The sequence below is a fragment of the Anopheles maculipalpis genome, chromosome 2RL (assembly GCF_943734695.1).
Source record: "Anopheles maculipalpis chromosome 2RL, idAnoMacuDA_375_x, whole genome shotgun sequence".
NCBI lineage: Eukaryota > Metazoa > Arthropoda > Insecta > Diptera > Culicidae > Anopheles > Anopheles maculipalpis.
The window spans coordinates 71,294,130-71,307,916 of NC_064871.1; the positions used below are offsets into that span (position 1 = coordinate 71,294,130).

The window sequence follows — 13,787 nt, forward strand, 5'->3', positions numbered from 1 at the left end:
CTTGATGGTTAGTTCTCGCTCTTCCCCTGTGCTTCTTGTACTGTGGAATGTTTTTGTTTTCACTGATTGCTGCACTGATTACAGTGGGTCACCACACTGTACAAGGGTAACGACGGGAGACGATCTTCACTGTGAGCGCTAGGGCTGCTGATTAGCGACTGAGCCGCGATCGGCCTGTATTCGACTGGTATCCCTTTGTTGCACGGTGCTTCGGATTATCAGCAAGTACGCTCCCCTCTTCGAACATACTTCGGTTCGATGCTGCTGCCCGAGAGATGAAAATCGTCAAAATCAATACAGTGTTGTTTTTTTTGCAAATATTTTTATATTTATGTTCGCCCACTTAAATTCCTTCGTCCGCTGTATTAGCTCAAAACGGGTTCTTCTCCTTTATAAGTTTACAAAACTATTTAAACCACAATACGAAATAAACAAAATAATCCGTTGGCTCACTGTCTCCTTTTTTAACTTAAAGTTGATCGCTCAATTCCATGCTGGCACTCAATTCCATTCTGGAACTTAACTCATCTTACACCTTAGCCACTGAGAAATGAGAATTGTTCATTTAAAAATGCAAGCACTCGTTTAGAGCTTAAAGTGAGATTCGAAGATACTAAAGCGTTCTGCTTATTTGAATATTCGTTCCTATCCCTAGCTAACTTTGCTCCAAAGTCAAATGCTTCTTCTTGCGATCGTAGGGGGTAAGAGATTACCAAGCTAGAAAGTTTCCCGAGGATCACCTTAAAGCAGACGAGATAATGATCAGAAGAAGATGCACATATTATTATCACAAAACGTATGCCTGTACCGGAATGTTTGTCCACACGGGGTTTTCCGTTTGTTGACTAGAGAGATAGAGTGAGAGACTGATTCATCGAACAAATTTCAAACTGAATTTTCGAAATCGAATCGGCATAGGACTTTTAAGGATTTTAAGCCCACAGAATAGGCATTAGAACAGTACAAACAAAGCGGCATCCGAGATGCACAACATTTTTCGACTTCCTAACACACATTGCATAATTTTAGCTACGTTGTTTCAATTGATAACACAATTTCTGATTATTTTAGAACATCATCAGATCATCCTCTATTAACAAAATTGCCTTCATAACCACTATTAAGGGATTTTTAAATACAAATTCGCCTTGATAGTGCTTTGATTGGCAAATTTTGTCAATATGAATTTGACTTCTTTGTAAACCTAACTACAAGTTGTTTTATCGAATGAAACACCGTAGCCAAAACTGGTGTAATGTGTGATCGGAAGTCGAAAAATGTTGTACATTTTGAATCCTGCATTGCTCGAGCTATTCTAATGCTTGTCATATGGGCTTGAAAATCCTGAAAAAAATCTCAAACTAAAGCTTATGCTGATGGCCTGTAAAAGACGGTACTTCCTTCGATTTGATCGTTTTTACCCAGCCGTGTGTGTTGTGAAGGGTCCTGAGATGTCGCAACCTTGTTTTACCTTCCAATTCCTTCCCTACGCTTAAAAGGTTAGTATCGGTTGCTCCCGGTGGTCTAGAAGATCTGAAAAAAGCGACCAAGTGAATTGTATCAGCTCTCTTTTTTTTTACTGAAATTCAATTGCAATTGCGAATAAGCAACTTACCTTTCGCTATACTCCACCACGGCAACGTGACGTAGGTGAGAAAGGCGTTCAATGGCGTCGACTGCTGGCGACGATTCTCCTTCCAGAAGTGAAACGTTTGCGTGAATCCTTTCGTTGTCCAGAGCGGATTGTATGCACCATCGTCAAGCTCTACAAGTGTAAGAAAAAAACATGGTACACGAAACATTAACTTCAAACACGTGTCAAGTGGTGGATGTCGTGTTTCTCTATCGCAAAAAAATAATAGACAACATCTCTCCAAACAAAGCACATCGAGAAACAAAATCAAATAACTCTCAGCTTAAAAATCAAACCTTTTTCACCACCATGCTGATGTCGCTTCGGATGGTAATCGCACAGGTAGTAGATGTTGGTGCCATCCGGCGTACGGCGACTTGGAATTGTATTCACAGTAACGCCAGTTGCTGCTCCCACAGCTGTTCCTGCCGGTAGTGCCGTTCCCTCCCGTTCATTACCAAGGATTGTTGGACGTGCGTAGAAACTGTTGTAGCTGGGTTTCTTCACCTTCGGCAGGGTGGAACATTCTTTCTTTGCACGCAACTCTTTCAGTGCTGCCCATATGGCACGATTGCTTAACTCGCTTTCCTCGGTCGTTTCGTGATCCTCCGTCGCGTTGGTTGTGGTGAACTTCTCATCTGGATTACCGTTAATGTCCTGATCGATCACCGCCAAATCCGGCTTGCTGTCTTGCTCTAGTTGGACTGGTTTTGTTGCTTCCGGTTCTACAACTGTTTGGGTAGGAACTTCAACGTTCAGCTTTTCATCCGCTTCACCAATTTTACCACGTGCTTCGGCAACGATAGTAGGTTTCTGTTTCTTATCATCCTTTTTAGTCACAACAACCGCCGGGGTAGCGGAAGAAGATTTGCTTCTCCGGTAGATCAACGAAAAGCGACTACTCCCAACCATTGTTGAAGAACCATTTCCAGACGAACGACCATTCGCCGTTCGTCGCTCACGATGTTCCTTAATATTGGCGACCCCTGCCACCGTGGTGGCGTGTTGTTGCTTTTCCCCACCGTGGTTTCCATTCCCATTCGATGTTCCGTTGTTCCGTTCGGCCGGAAACTCTTCGCGACCGTTCACACGAATCCGCTGCTTGGGATCAACGATGGCGGCTGCCGACGATTCACCATCGACCGATAGATCGCCACCGCCACCGTTTAGCGAGACGGCATCGTCCGCCATTTCGTACTCTTCGGTCGCTTCCGTCGCTTCGGTAGCGGTCGATGGTGGAGCGGATCGTCTGTTCATGCCGGTGTTGTTGTTGATCGCATTGGTAGCTTTCGCTTTAACGTTTGATTTGCTGCCGGCAGTATCGGAAAGCAGCTCCGTTGTGCTGCTGCCACGTTTCGACCGAAACACGGGTGTACTAAGACGCTTCTTAGGGCTTTGCGTAGTTTTCGAACCGTTTTCGCGCCGCTTTACTGTGCTAAGCGCATCTGGTGGTGGTTTTTTCTTTGCCGTTCGCTTATCCGGCGAGGAACTCGTCCGTACTTTGGCACCGCCCGCAAACTCTAGCTCACTTTCCACGATCAGTACGTTGCGATGTTTCATGAGCGGTGAACGGCCCTTGGATACCGTGGCCAGACAGGCCGGTGAATCGTGCAGTTCGAGCGTTTCGAGTCGCTTTCGGTCCGATTCGCTAGGGTTAGTTTCTTCCCGCTCGGATGTACCACACTTTGGACACGGGGTGTATACATCTGACATCTGCAAGTCAGAGTCCACATCGGACCAGCGCTTTCGGCTACCGAAGCAACTGCAGCATCCGGTTTTGTTCGCCGCCGTTGTGGTGACGACACCGTTCGGTGAGGGTTCCGCCACAAGATCAACACGCTCGGCGGTACCTTCGGTGGACGTTTTCTTAAAGGCACACCGTTCATTGGATACTGGCGCAGGGTCGCCATCGGCTTCTACTAGCGGACCATCACCACCACTCCTCTGTTGGACCGGTGATCGACTCGTGCCCAATACGCTGGCGGACGAGGAAGCAGGACGATCTGGGGATTTGGTTGGTGAACGAGTTCGAAAAGTTCCACAAAAAATGTCCCGAGAATACAACCAACCACAACGACACATTTTCCACGTGAAGAAAATGTGCGTGTATTTTGTATGTGTGTTTGTGTGCACATAAAAGAGAGAGATAAATAGAGAGAGAGAGAAAGAGAGAGAGAGAAAAATTATAAGCAAAACGAACAAGGATGTAATGGTGGTTTTTGTAAAGGGTACACGATTAAAAGAATTTATTCCAAAACAGCAGAAGCCGCACCAAGTGGTCGGAAACGGAATGGATGGGAAATCCGCTTTTCATTTCCAACGCATTTGGGTGCTTCACACTTTTAACTACGGTATATTATAAACGCTGCTAGAGATGGAAGTTTTGCAAACAGGGTCACACTAGCGAGTAGTAAAAGGTATAGAGACAGGGCACACTACTTAGAGAGCGGCGGCATAGGATGGAAGGTGGCAATTTGGCTGTTTAAAAAAAAGGGAAACACAATTCACACAACTGGGACGAAAAATGGGGTAAGGTTGGCTTGGTAAGGAAGGAATGGATAAAGGAGAAGAAAAAAAAAACATTGTGGGGAGATGATTTTCTCTTTTTCCCAAATTTTGAGGTTAAGCGCGATCGTCCTGCTTCCCCACCGGTTGGAGTAAAGATTAGAGTTATGTTAAAGTGCACGCTCAGCATCCTACCTACACACACGCGCACTCACAAAGGTCTACAGATACGATTGATTTTTGGGGCGAATTTCGCCTCCAATGTTAGTACGAATGTGCATTAAGCAAAAGACGGTTGTAAGCGAAGTTTTCTGATCAAAGAAGATAAAGTAGTAAAATCATGCAGCATGCAGATACGGGGATCGGGGACGAAAAATGAGCATGGTTTTTGGGCGTTCTCGAAGCGTTAGTATGTTAAGTGCTTATTAGTGACAAACCCAACAACCATGCAGGTAACAAATAGGAACTCAGGGAAAACAACGGTCAGAGCACATTGGAGATCGTTTGCATATGAAAGCGTTTCTTTACACATGATCGTGAGCGAGATTGATCGAAACAACGTGGGATAGAGTGACATTCATCTTACCGTCACGCAAATCGCCGGCCTCGATTTCAGACACTTCGTTCGCTAGACAGTCCAGCCCTTCGTTTTCGGAACGTGCCTTAGACCCACCGTACGACGAGCCTGGATCGCCCGGATTCTTCGTACGCCAGCCGTAACGGCTAAAGTTATTTAGATTGGCGCTGGGATCGCTAAGCCGGCGCTGGTGTCGATAGTTGTAGTACTCTTCGCAGTCTTCCTCCCATTCCGAGTCCCACATGTCCGTGGCACAGAACCTGTTGAGAAGGAGGGAAGTGTGTAGCAAAAGGATTAGAATTTTCTGGTAGTATATTAAAGTATGCATTAAGAGTGACCGTCAAGTGCAGGCAAAGCACGATGTTCTTGCTCTATCTCCAATCAATTGGACATTAAGATGGAGTTCATGAAGGTAGATGGAAAAGGACATTCCAGTGCTTCAATATAGCTAAATTCAGTACAAATCAGCTAAACATTCCAGGAAGCTAGGCCTCTAAACTACGAAGTTCTCTAACCTTAGCTATTTGCCACTTCATCATTATTTTTCATTTCTTACCCTGGCTCACTGGTCGGTGTTTCAACACCCGATCCTTTAGGTTTCGTGACCGCCATCTCTGCGTGTCCTTTGCCCTGTGGACCTTTCATACGTACAAACTCGCACCGTGTCTGTGGACCACCAGAACTAAACAAACCAAAAGACATTCGTTGTGCGACTTTCGAGCCTAGACTAGATTGCTGCGTGTGTAGTGCGCAAAGAAGGAAAAATATAACGATTAGTACCCCATTTTAACAATTCACCCAGAGATAACACTTACCCGTGCGTCGTACACCTTCTTCAGCGCATCGTAACGGATCGAGCCCAGAAAGATGACGCCCTGCACGCTGCCGTCCCGATCGGTAGCTACCAGCTCGACACACACCATCTCACCGTCCCGCACCAGAATGTCATGGAACACCTCGTCGAAGTTATCCACCATGAAGCAGATGTGCGGATAGGTGATCTCCTCACTGTCACCCTTAGTGTCCATCTTTCGACGGCTCGGGGACGCGTACACCTTCTGCGAGTGGCGCCGCAACACTTGCAGCTCCTTCGGCGAGGTGCGCGTACAGATGGCCAATGTGAGCGTGTAGTTAAACTGGTGGATCACCAGGTTCAGGTAGACCGTCTCCTCCCAGTCGACGTCCGGGTCACCGATCGGCAGTTTGCGCGAGTCCTTCCGGAAGACTTCGATTTCCGTCTCGTACCGCGGCATGGCACGGGACGAACCCTTGATGTGCTTTTTGCGCACGAAGAACAGCAGATCGTCACAGTCGATACTGTGCTCCGGTTCCGATTGGAAGAGAAAGTGTCGCACGAACAGGTCCGTCCAGTAGGTGGTACCCTGCAGGACGACAAATCCACCATCTGGAAGGTATAGAAAGGTGCACACGAATTACAACATCAAAAGAAAATATTATTTTACATACATTTATTGTTATTTTTGCCACGCTAATTTTTAATCTTAACTACAGTGAGCGAAATAAGAATGGCACCACCATCATTCTTTGACAATATCTTGGAAATTTATGGACGAATTCGTCGTTAGAAGTTAACAATATCCTTCTTCTTGGCTTTAATATCTACTAGGTCACACCGGCCGGTCGTTTTACTAGGCTTGTTGATACCACGTAGTTGGATAGTCTATCTTCGCTACGGGAGAACGGTCCGGATAGGATTTGAATTCTGGTTCTGCCGTGTAAAGACCGGGGACATTGTCACCTTACCACTGGACCGGATCCCTTTTAGTTTAGAATATTATTTCAATCTATTTTAACATTTTCAAATCATTCAACTGTTCGTATCTGTTTCAGATTGATGGCTTTCATGCTGTTTTAGGGATTTTTTTTTTTGCTTATTCACGATATCGCTATTTCCAGAGCGAGCTCTTTCCGATGCAAAACATCCTTTCAAACATGATTACTCAACCGTTAGGCTTAGGCTCGTTCGGCCTAAGAAACCGGTAGTCATTGAACTAAGGTAGCCACAAAATATCATTCATCACTGTTGTCCTATACGTTTATACACGAATTCAAATGATGTCGGGCCAGGATAAACTGATGTACGAGTAGTACGTCCATTAGAAGAGATTTGTTACGGTTTCATATTTTATTCCGAAATTCAAAGCCATTTTTGTTTCATGCAAATTTGTGGAGAATTATGTGTTGCCTCTACTGAAGTACGTGGTACGTTACGTGATCTATATTTTTCAATTTAATGAATTTGCTTGTCCACCTTTCTACGTCACGGGAACTCGATACATTGCTGAACTGTTTTTTTGCTTGGGGAACTAGGTTTGAAATTATTTGTCGTTATTTTTTTCAGTTTCTTTAACCTTGGTTTAGTGACTGAATGTCCTCAAGATGTATGTTACCAGTGAAAATTCCATATTTCGCTTTAATTTCTGTCTCCATATGTTTTCTAAATTGTGTGATTAGTTTCGGTGCTTTGACTGCTGACACTGATAATTATAAATAAAATAAATTTGATATGCTATTACTGGCCCTTTGCTAGCCTATCATTTTAACTTATTTACCGGATGTGCTTTGACATGGAAAGTCAACCAGCCAATCAATCGCTCGAGCTTATGCAGACAATCAAAAAAGAGTCTTGTTATAATACCAGCTTTATCAATAGCTAGGATATTCTTTATCAATAGCTGGAACACAATTTATGGCTGATGATAACATTAATGTAGGATGTGAGTGCTAAAATGAGCGCGGATCGGGACGATCGGTGAGTGTTATTATAAAAGTCAGGATCAGTAAGCCGCTAGGCAGTCTCATATATCAGCCACCGATAAATAAGGTACACTACATTCATATCTATGATGTATCTTTAGTCTACTGGACAACTGTAATGTTTTACTAGCATACTAAGGCAAATGCTGACATTAAGGATTACGAACGGACAGATACATTACAAACATATCGATATTATGTGGAATATTATTTGATAAAATACTGCCTAAAGGGCATGCGACGTCTCCTGTTAAAACAGTGACGTAAGTACACAAACGTTGAAAGACACCCATCGTTGCAACACATTCTTTGTACGCTTTTGCTTGCATTTAGCATGGAAGGATATGCATTTGGCGACTATATTTCTTGTGAAATAAAAATTACTTATTTTTGTAAAGATGAACAACCGAACAATATCTCTATAATCTTAAAAAATTGGATAATAAAAGCTATTTTGTAAAAGTATTAATGGCAATTTCGACCTTTAGAACTTCTACAATCGGCAACAAGCAGTTAATCTCAACATAAGTTGAGAAGCTGGCACGACTTGCTTGACAAGTGCATCTCGAAACTCTCGGGATGATTAATGGCGCTGCCAAAATGAAGACGCCGAGATACGACGCACTTCACTGATAAGCCCAACTTAGGGGCAGCTTGAATACACGTTATATACACATCCCAATGTTGTGCGCCAGCGAACAAGAAAGCCCTTATCCCTACACACAGCTGTTACTGTTACACAAACAGATATTTCTTTTATCTTCAAATGCATATCGATCCTTTCATTGGACAGGGTGCGTATTTATGGATTTATGGGTCTTTGTATTACGAGCAGAATCATCCCGCACAGACGCAGTTTTCCGTTGCCAATCATTCAACTTCACTAGACCGTGAACAACAAACAAGCAGTACGTTACTCACGGTTTGTTCAATATGATTAAACCTGCTTGAATGACGGGATATTGCATTCATTGTATTCCTCTTTTTCTAACCATAACCGGCTTAAGTATAACCTACTCCGTAGTGTTCCCATGAATCATTGCAATGTGCAGAGCAGTCAGTCGTGGTGACGATAAGGCGTCGCTTACAAACAGAAGCATTTGGATAATGAAATTCAAGACAAACGACAATATTTCTTGCCGGTGCCGTGTGATAATGAGATTCGGTGCGCGACCACCCGGCAGAGAGGGATCTTACGTGAGGAGGGGGGTGGGGGGTCGATCAGTAAAAATGCATTCCAAATTGAAATCGATATGTTGCGGATATCCAGCATAATAACGCAGGGTAGCAGTAGCAAACCGGCAGGATGGGAAGAGAAATATCCTTTCCTTCTGTGACCATCTCAACGTTGTTGTTGTCATTCGGTAATAAGCAAATGTAAAAAAAGAATAAACAAGCGTCCTGACGTTTCTGTTCGTTTTGCGTGCCAGCAAAATCCTAGCAACCGTTGCGTTGGAAGGCAGAGCCATTTGTGGAAACCATCATCACCATCGGTCGTTCTAGTAGCAGCACGAGAGAAGTGCGCATATTCGCCTATTATCGTCGAATGAACTCATCGCCGTTGGGGAAGGGGACACACGTTTGGAATGGTTCGTCGTTTTGGAAAAATCGATAATGACAGCAGATCAAGGAAACAGCAATCTCCCTCCCATTTACTGGACCCATGGGGCGTATAAGAGTTTAGGATGAAATTAAAATGTTTCTCGCTTCAGGAGGAACTGGTACGCAATTAGTAAATGCTCACCGTCTTTCAGCAGCTGGCGCATCTCCTTCGTACGCTGGAAGTTGATTTCCTCCAGCAGCAACTGTAGGGCCGTTTGAGGTGATTTCAGCAGGGCCGAGGCTGTCCCACCGAGCCCACCGGATCCGGCCGACATTGTGAAGGCCCGCCGTTGGTCGTCCACCGTTGCACGTGTGGGACACAAGCGCTAGATTTCTCCAACAACTGCAATCCGAACAGTGGTAATCGTAGTTACCTTTTCACACGCGTACACAACCGGGCACCGGAAGTATGCGTAGATTCATTGGCGGTAGTTCCAAACGGCCATCTTTTTTTCACTTTTCAAAATTATTCAAATTCCGATAAGTTGCGCAGGATGCTTTCAGCACACACTGCGTCTTACCCGTACAATCGATATTTTTCCTTTCGAACAATCAGCCTTCAACTTAAACTCTACGACGTTAGGTTTCGCTTCCGGAGTGGCACACACTGCTAGACTGAAGTATGGTGCTATAGCTTCTCTACTGGCAAACCCGTCGACGATGGTCGTGTTTTGGTTCATCACACTTCGGGCGAGTACGTTTCATCGCGATTGCGCAAATGTTTTCTTCTCGATACCACTTCTGCCGCTCACACGGACTTGGTTGTCATTTTTTAGACGGTTTTTTTCGCGGTGGCGTTGAAAGGACATATGGAAAATAGAAAGCCGGGAAAACAAGCACACACCACAAAAAAAACAAACTTTCGATGTACGCTTTCCGTTCTGTGACTTCTGCTGCTGTTTGATGCCGTCGTGCGATTGTGTGAGGCGTATTTTGTAAACATTTGTGGTTTGACAGCTGAAAGCGTTACTATACGTTACATGCATGTTAAGCAGCGTCTACACCTAAGATCAGCTGCTGGAAGCCCAAATCAGCTGGTAATGTTGGGCGATCGCTTTTTGTTTCTTTTCCATGAGTCTTGTTTGTTAAACAAAAAATAACCGAGTAATGTGAAATTAATCATAATCTAAAACATCTGATTATACTTTCGAATGTTTGAACACCTGACATGGCTCTTATTATATAATAATCAGATAATTAAAATTTATATAGATTTATTCGATTCTCATCATTGTTATGGCATTTATAGAATAGATTCAAGATACCTTACACACTCTAATAAGTAGATTGTTCGTTTTGTCCAACGTCGAATTGAGGACGTGGTTTAACATAAAATTTTCCACCGATAGCGGACACTTAACTACACCCTCTGTGGCCATTATTTGATGCTGATACGTTTGTTACATTTTTGCCGATGAAACATGTATTCACAGTACCTGGAGAGTACATGTACATACGGTTCTGTACAATCAAATAAGCAGGACATTACGGTAGATCTTGTACATGCGTACAAACACGCTTTATATCTGTAGGATTTTACAGCGCCCTAGTACACTTAATCACGCATTCTATTCACGAACTTCTTGCCACATCTTACGCATAAACTACAATGACTAAAATGCACAGTTAAAACGTAATTAATTTAATAAAACATAACTAAGATCTCGTTTGAAATGTTCAACATTTGTTGCGTTTGCGAGTTGCGGCGAGCATGAATGTGTGAGGGCTGAGCAGAGACGCCTCACGACATTATTTACCACAATACAAGGAAGAGGTTAAGGAAACAAAAAAAAAGGCAAAACAATTAAGCTTATTTTCTATACAATCTGTTGCAATTTTAGCTAATCTAGAATGTGCCTTTTTGCATTTAGGAATATTTGCTGTCCTATTAGGTATATGTCTTATGTTCTTCATCGTGCTCTGATCTGAGCACGTGCACTGAGTAGTAGGATTTATCGTAGATATAGGAACAAATGTTATTCCATTATCATTTCCCTTTGCGCTCTAACAATACTTGGTAAAGTATTGTAATAATAGTAATTACTTAGTAATACTTGAACCCTAAAATATTCACCAAAGAAAAAAAAAAGTGTGTGTGAAGCTATGAAGCAGCTTTTAACGGCCAGCAAAAGGAGAACTGTTTTAGTTAAGAAAAATTGCACAATATCATTCAAACGCTCATTTGAGAAATTTTGCCTTCTTGCCACCTTCTGTGTCTGAGCACAGAAAAATCACAGTTTTCTCGTTTTAGTATGTTTTTTTTTTACACGTTTGTGTTTTTGCTTTTGTAATGTTTCTCAACTAGCACAACCAACTTTCATTTTTGAGTAGTTTTTTTGTTGCTTAGATTCGTGTTAATAAGTTCCCGGTTATGGCGCATGGAAAGAAACGTAAGTTGATACCGACCATACGGTTTCCTAATGATAAAATATCCGTTTTTAAAGTGTACACACTATGTATCTACTTAAAAAAAAGCTAAAATTCCTACAAAATAAAACACAATTGCAGAGCTGCAAAAAGCTAATACACTGAGCGAAATAACAATGGCTCTGTCCTGTTTTTTGACAATATCTTCAAAATTTATCATCCATTTCTGTTCTTTTAAGCTTAGAACAATAGTTCAATCTATTTTGAACCTTTTTGAATCATTGCGTCGAAGTTTCGCGAACCATTCACATTTGAGTCGATAGATTTATGAAAAAGGATGCGAAATAAAAATAGCACCACCTTGCTAACAGTTCATCCAGCTCAATTTTTGCCAACTTTTGGATTCAGGTTTGATTCAACTGAAGTCAATTTTCACTGGAGATAACATTTCACTCAAAATCTGTATCTGTGTGCATCTGTAGATCAAAAGTGGTGGTGTTATTTTTATTTCGCACCCTTTTTCATACATTTATCGGCTTAAATGTAAATAGTTTGCAAAAATTTCCCTCGCAATGATGCAAAAAGGTTCAAAATAGATTGAACAAACCTTCTAAGTTTAAAAAGTAGAATAGGTTCATAATTATTGAAAATATTCTAAAAAGACCATGGTGGTGCTATTCCTATTTCGCTCGGTGTAGAATTTCGCCTTTTGCTACCAATTACCTACACTAAATGGCAAATTACGTATGCTCTTTCCTACATAAACGCAGAATCGCATTTCGTTGCTTGCTTAGCTCTATACACACGGGGATGTTGCATTCCCATTAAGAAATCTTTCGATGATTGCGCTACCAAACTTACCAGATGTCCATTCAGAATGGATAGTGCACGTTGTCGCTTGGCAGTGTTGATTCTGCTGCCGTATCGGATAGCTCGTGTGGTGGGCCCGTGCTAAAATTAGCCGCAGCCACACTATCAGACCAACTCTTCGGTAGCTTCTGCTCACAGCGCCTTCGATGAATTTTCAACCCAGCAAACAGTTTGAACGTTGCCCCACACAGCGTACATTGGTAGGGTCGTTCACTCGAGTGCAGCTTCCTGTGCGTGATCAGATTCGACGGGTGGACGAAAGCGCTCGAGCACAGATCGCACTTGTAGCGCCGTTCGCCCGTGTGTGTGCGTATGTGTATAAGCAGATAATCCTTTCGCTTGAAGCTTTTGTGACACTCGGTACACTGAAAGGGACGATCCGTTTGCGGCACAAATGCGATCGCCTCCTTGCGCTCAAAGTGACACATCATGTGTTTGTCGAGCGTTACCGAATCTTTAAACGTGATGGCACATATTTCACACTTTCGAAAGGCATTACGGGACAGATATGCCGTTGCTGAATCGCCGGATCCGACTGCCGTTTCGGTACCACTTTCAGACGATGCTAAGTCCGACGTTTGGGCCCCCGGTTCACCCTCGTCACTATCATCCGCAGCGGGAGCAGCAGTGTGTTGGGTAGGGTCTTGTAACGAAGAAGAATTTATACCGCCGGTGTGCGAGGATGAGGAACAGGACTCTTCATTTCCACTGCTATCACCGGCCGGTTCACCGTCTGGCGGAACTGAACCTTGTAGCACGGTGAGCGAATGTTTTCGCATGTGCGCAAGCAGATTTAGTTCACATTTAAACAGCTTGTTGCATATACGGCAGCTACGCACCTTGTTTGCCTGTTCGTCATCGGCATGCGTCGCTTCATGAACGCGCTTCAGCTCCTCCGTACGAAACATTTTTGGGCACTTTGAGCAAGGATGCTCGGGAGGCGATGTTGGTGCAAGGGTTTCACCGTTCACTGCATCCTCCTGCAATCGATCGGTTTCTCCTGTTGGACCGAGAACAGTGCGTCTTTTTTTGGGTTTGCGAGGTGGTTTGGACTCTTTCCCACCGTCCTTCGGTGCTAGGGGAATAGGTTCTCCCGGTCCCATCAAAGCTAGCAGTGCCATTGAGTCGACGGACTGTGGCGTGATGGAGGAGGCAGTGGAAGCTACTCCACCAGATGTTGTGGAGGAAGTTGTGCTAGCCGAACCAAGCATAACAGCACCATTCTCAGCCTTGGCGCCATTGTGTAGTAGCATGTGCGCGTTCAGTTCATCCAGGAAATGGAATATTTTCATACAGTAGTCGCACCGAAACAGTATTACCGCCGAAGAGGACGAAGATTCACTGGAGGACGATGAGTACTGCGAGAATAGAGGAGAAAAGAATATGTCATGAATTGTGTAAGCAGGTTTAAAAAATAAGGAATCATTCAAAGTCTCATTTTCTGTGTACTTATGC

General features: G+C 43.5%; 4 protein-coding genes across 5 annotated transcripts in view; 2 read left to right on the plus strand and 2 right to left on the minus strand.

Annotated features, from left to right (window-relative positions):
- LOC126567447 (RNA cytidine acetyltransferase) overlaps window positions 1-13,787 on the plus strand; it is a 617,063-nt gene that overhangs the window by 535,592 nt on the left and 67,684 nt on the right. The window lies entirely within an intron of this gene.
- The window catches only part of LOC126568770 (copper-transporting ATPase 1), a 342,507-nt gene that overhangs the window by 285,229 nt on the left and 43,491 nt on the right, over window positions 1-13,787 (plus strand). The gene's annotated exons all lie outside the window — the stretch shown is intronic.
- On the minus strand, window positions 1,473-9,412 carry LOC126556108 (uncharacterized protein KIAA0930 homolog). The gene is made up of 6 exons (XM_050211319.1): window positions 9,238-9,412; window positions 5,531-6,120; window positions 5,272-5,450; window positions 4,725-4,975; window positions 1,616-1,765; window positions 1,473-1,533 (listed from the first exon to the last, which is right to left on the minus strand). Exons 1-6 carry the CDS (start codon window positions 9,368-9,370, stop codon window positions 1,493-1,495), a joined length of 1,344 nt encoding a protein of 447 aa, XP_050067276.1. The 5' UTR covers window positions 9,371-9,412; the 3' UTR covers window positions 1,473-1,492.
- LOC126568803 (gastrula zinc finger protein xFG20-1-like) overlaps window positions 12,335-13,787 on the minus strand; it is a 343,175-nt gene continuing 341,722 nt past the window's right edge. The window contains exon 5 of the mRNA XM_050225435.1: window positions 12,335-13,690. Within this exon, the coding sequence (XP_050081392.1) occupies window positions 12,335-13,690 (1,356 nt within the window). The remainder of the gene's footprint in view (window positions 13,691-13,787) is intronic.